The sequence below is a fragment of the Propithecus coquereli genome, unplaced genomic scaffold (assembly GCF_000956105.1).
Source record: "Propithecus coquereli isolate 6110/MARCELLA unplaced genomic scaffold, Pcoq_1.0 Scaffold152, whole genome shotgun sequence".
Taxonomy (NCBI): Eukaryota; Metazoa; Chordata; class Mammalia; order Primates; family Indriidae; genus Propithecus; species Propithecus coquereli.
This window is the reverse complement of record NW_012139636.1, coordinates 1,383,853-1,385,609: the sequence shown is the minus strand read 5'-3', so window position 1 is coordinate 1,385,609 and position 1,757 is coordinate 1,383,853. Positions and strand designations below refer to the sequence as shown.

The following is a 1,757-nucleotide window of genomic DNA, read 5'->3' as shown; positions in this document are numbered from 1 at the left end:
TTTCTTTGAACATGGCTCACTCCATTTTCTTTGCACAAGAATCCATGTGGTAAATCCCTCTTCGATAGTACTAGAAGAAGTTATTTCTTAAGGATGCAATAATAAAAAACATAATGGTTCATATTTCCTTCCTTTCTTTGGCTTCCATATAGCTCGGTATCTCTAGTTGCAGTTTCATTTGTTTTTTAATTTGTTTTTCCTTCCATCTTAATTTTTTTTTAAAAAATTCTGTTTTCATATTCTTGCTTTATATGTATCTTTTTATTGTAATTTCTTCTGAATCATTTTTGGAGAGAGGCAAGTTATTAGATAAAAATATACGGACTCTCATGTAATTTGCATTCACAGAATTCAGTGACTTTGAGTCATAGGTTTAGGACTTGCATGTTCAGTTGATGTTATGTACAGAGATATGTTGTTTTTAAGAATTTTAGCGATCTCTGATGACATTTTATAAATACTTTTTGTGAAGTCTGTGGGACCTTTGAAGAGGTAGGGGCTTCTGCCACATCACATATCTTCTAACTTTAGGCTAGTCTTTTGGGATCACTTTTAATCACTTTAATCCCAAGGCCTCCAACAGCTATTTGGATATCATATCAGCCCCACCAATGCTTGAGGTTTAGGTTATGAAAAATAATCAAAGCTATTTTTTAAGCCTTTAAATGAAAGTAGCACAATGGAACATATTGTACATTATTCTGATTTTATTTCACAAAATAAAATGTTATCATATCTAAGTAGCTCTTAGATGGCTAGAAATGAGTAGTTATGAGAAAGGCTGGCAGGTCTATTAAGGACGGGCTGAATGAAAGCTGTGTGTACTTTACTGCCTGATTTAATGGAACAAAATGTCTCCTGGGCAGAAGAGGCAGGGACTGACATCAGGACAGTCATATTTAGGCAAGGAGCAAATCTCAGATTCATAGACTAGGACAATCAGTATCAGATACCTAATAAAGGAAAAGAAAAAGGATTTCTTAGAATAATAAAATGGTATAGTTATATTACTCAAATGGTAATTATTACTTACATCAAAATAAGGATAGCTTTTAAAATGGGCTTCTGTCTCAGAGCAGATGTTTTCAAGGAAACGTCATCCTTCAGTACTTCCAATAAAATGGAGACTCTAAGCATTTATTCAGGTCACTTGCCATATGTCCCCCTGATCATAAGCTCTTTGGGTGGTGAACTGATGTGACCTGGCTTACTGGCAGCTATTAGTCTTAGTCCTGCTGTGACTAGGCTTCGGACAGACTCTTTATACACCATTTGGGGGTTAGAAGCTAGTGAATACGGGAGCTAGGCAACTTATTGCTGAACAATATAAACATACATGTTAATGTATGTGTGTGTATGTGACATTGCCTTCTTTGGTACATGCTTACTCTTATAGATGTAATTTGTCTCTATTCATATCCTCATAGTATGATGTAGTGTTTATTTTTAATATCTAATTTTTAAAATTGCTGTTCATAGGTTAGGAATGTATCGTGAAGCAGAAAAACAGTTTAAGTCAGCCCTGAAGCAGCAGGAAATGGTAGATACATTGCTCTACTTGGCAAAAGTAAGTAAATCTTTTAAATTTAAGTGAAATCTGTCTTCTCAGAATAAATGTTTCAATTCTGGCCATTGCATGGGGAGAGTTAACAGTTTCTTCAGGAATATTTGACAAGTTACTATGTTGAGATTTAACTTCTTTTTCTTTATAGCAAAGGAAAAAGTGAGAACATATGCAGGGTCTCAGAAAAATTGAT

General features: G+C 34.4%; 1 protein-coding gene across 1 annotated transcript in view; it reads left to right on the top strand.

The window, feature by feature from the left end:
* Window positions 1-1,757, top strand: part of LOC105807115 (tetratricopeptide repeat protein 8) — a 34,873-nt gene that overhangs the window by 14,021 nt on the left and 19,095 nt on the right. Inside the window, exon 2 of the mRNA XM_012640405.1 lies at window positions 1,480-1,567. Coding sequence (XP_012495859.1) covers window positions 1,487-1,567 — 81 coding nt within the window. The 5' untranslated portion in view covers window positions 1,480-1,486. The remainder of the gene's footprint in view (window positions 1-1,479; window positions 1,568-1,757) is intronic.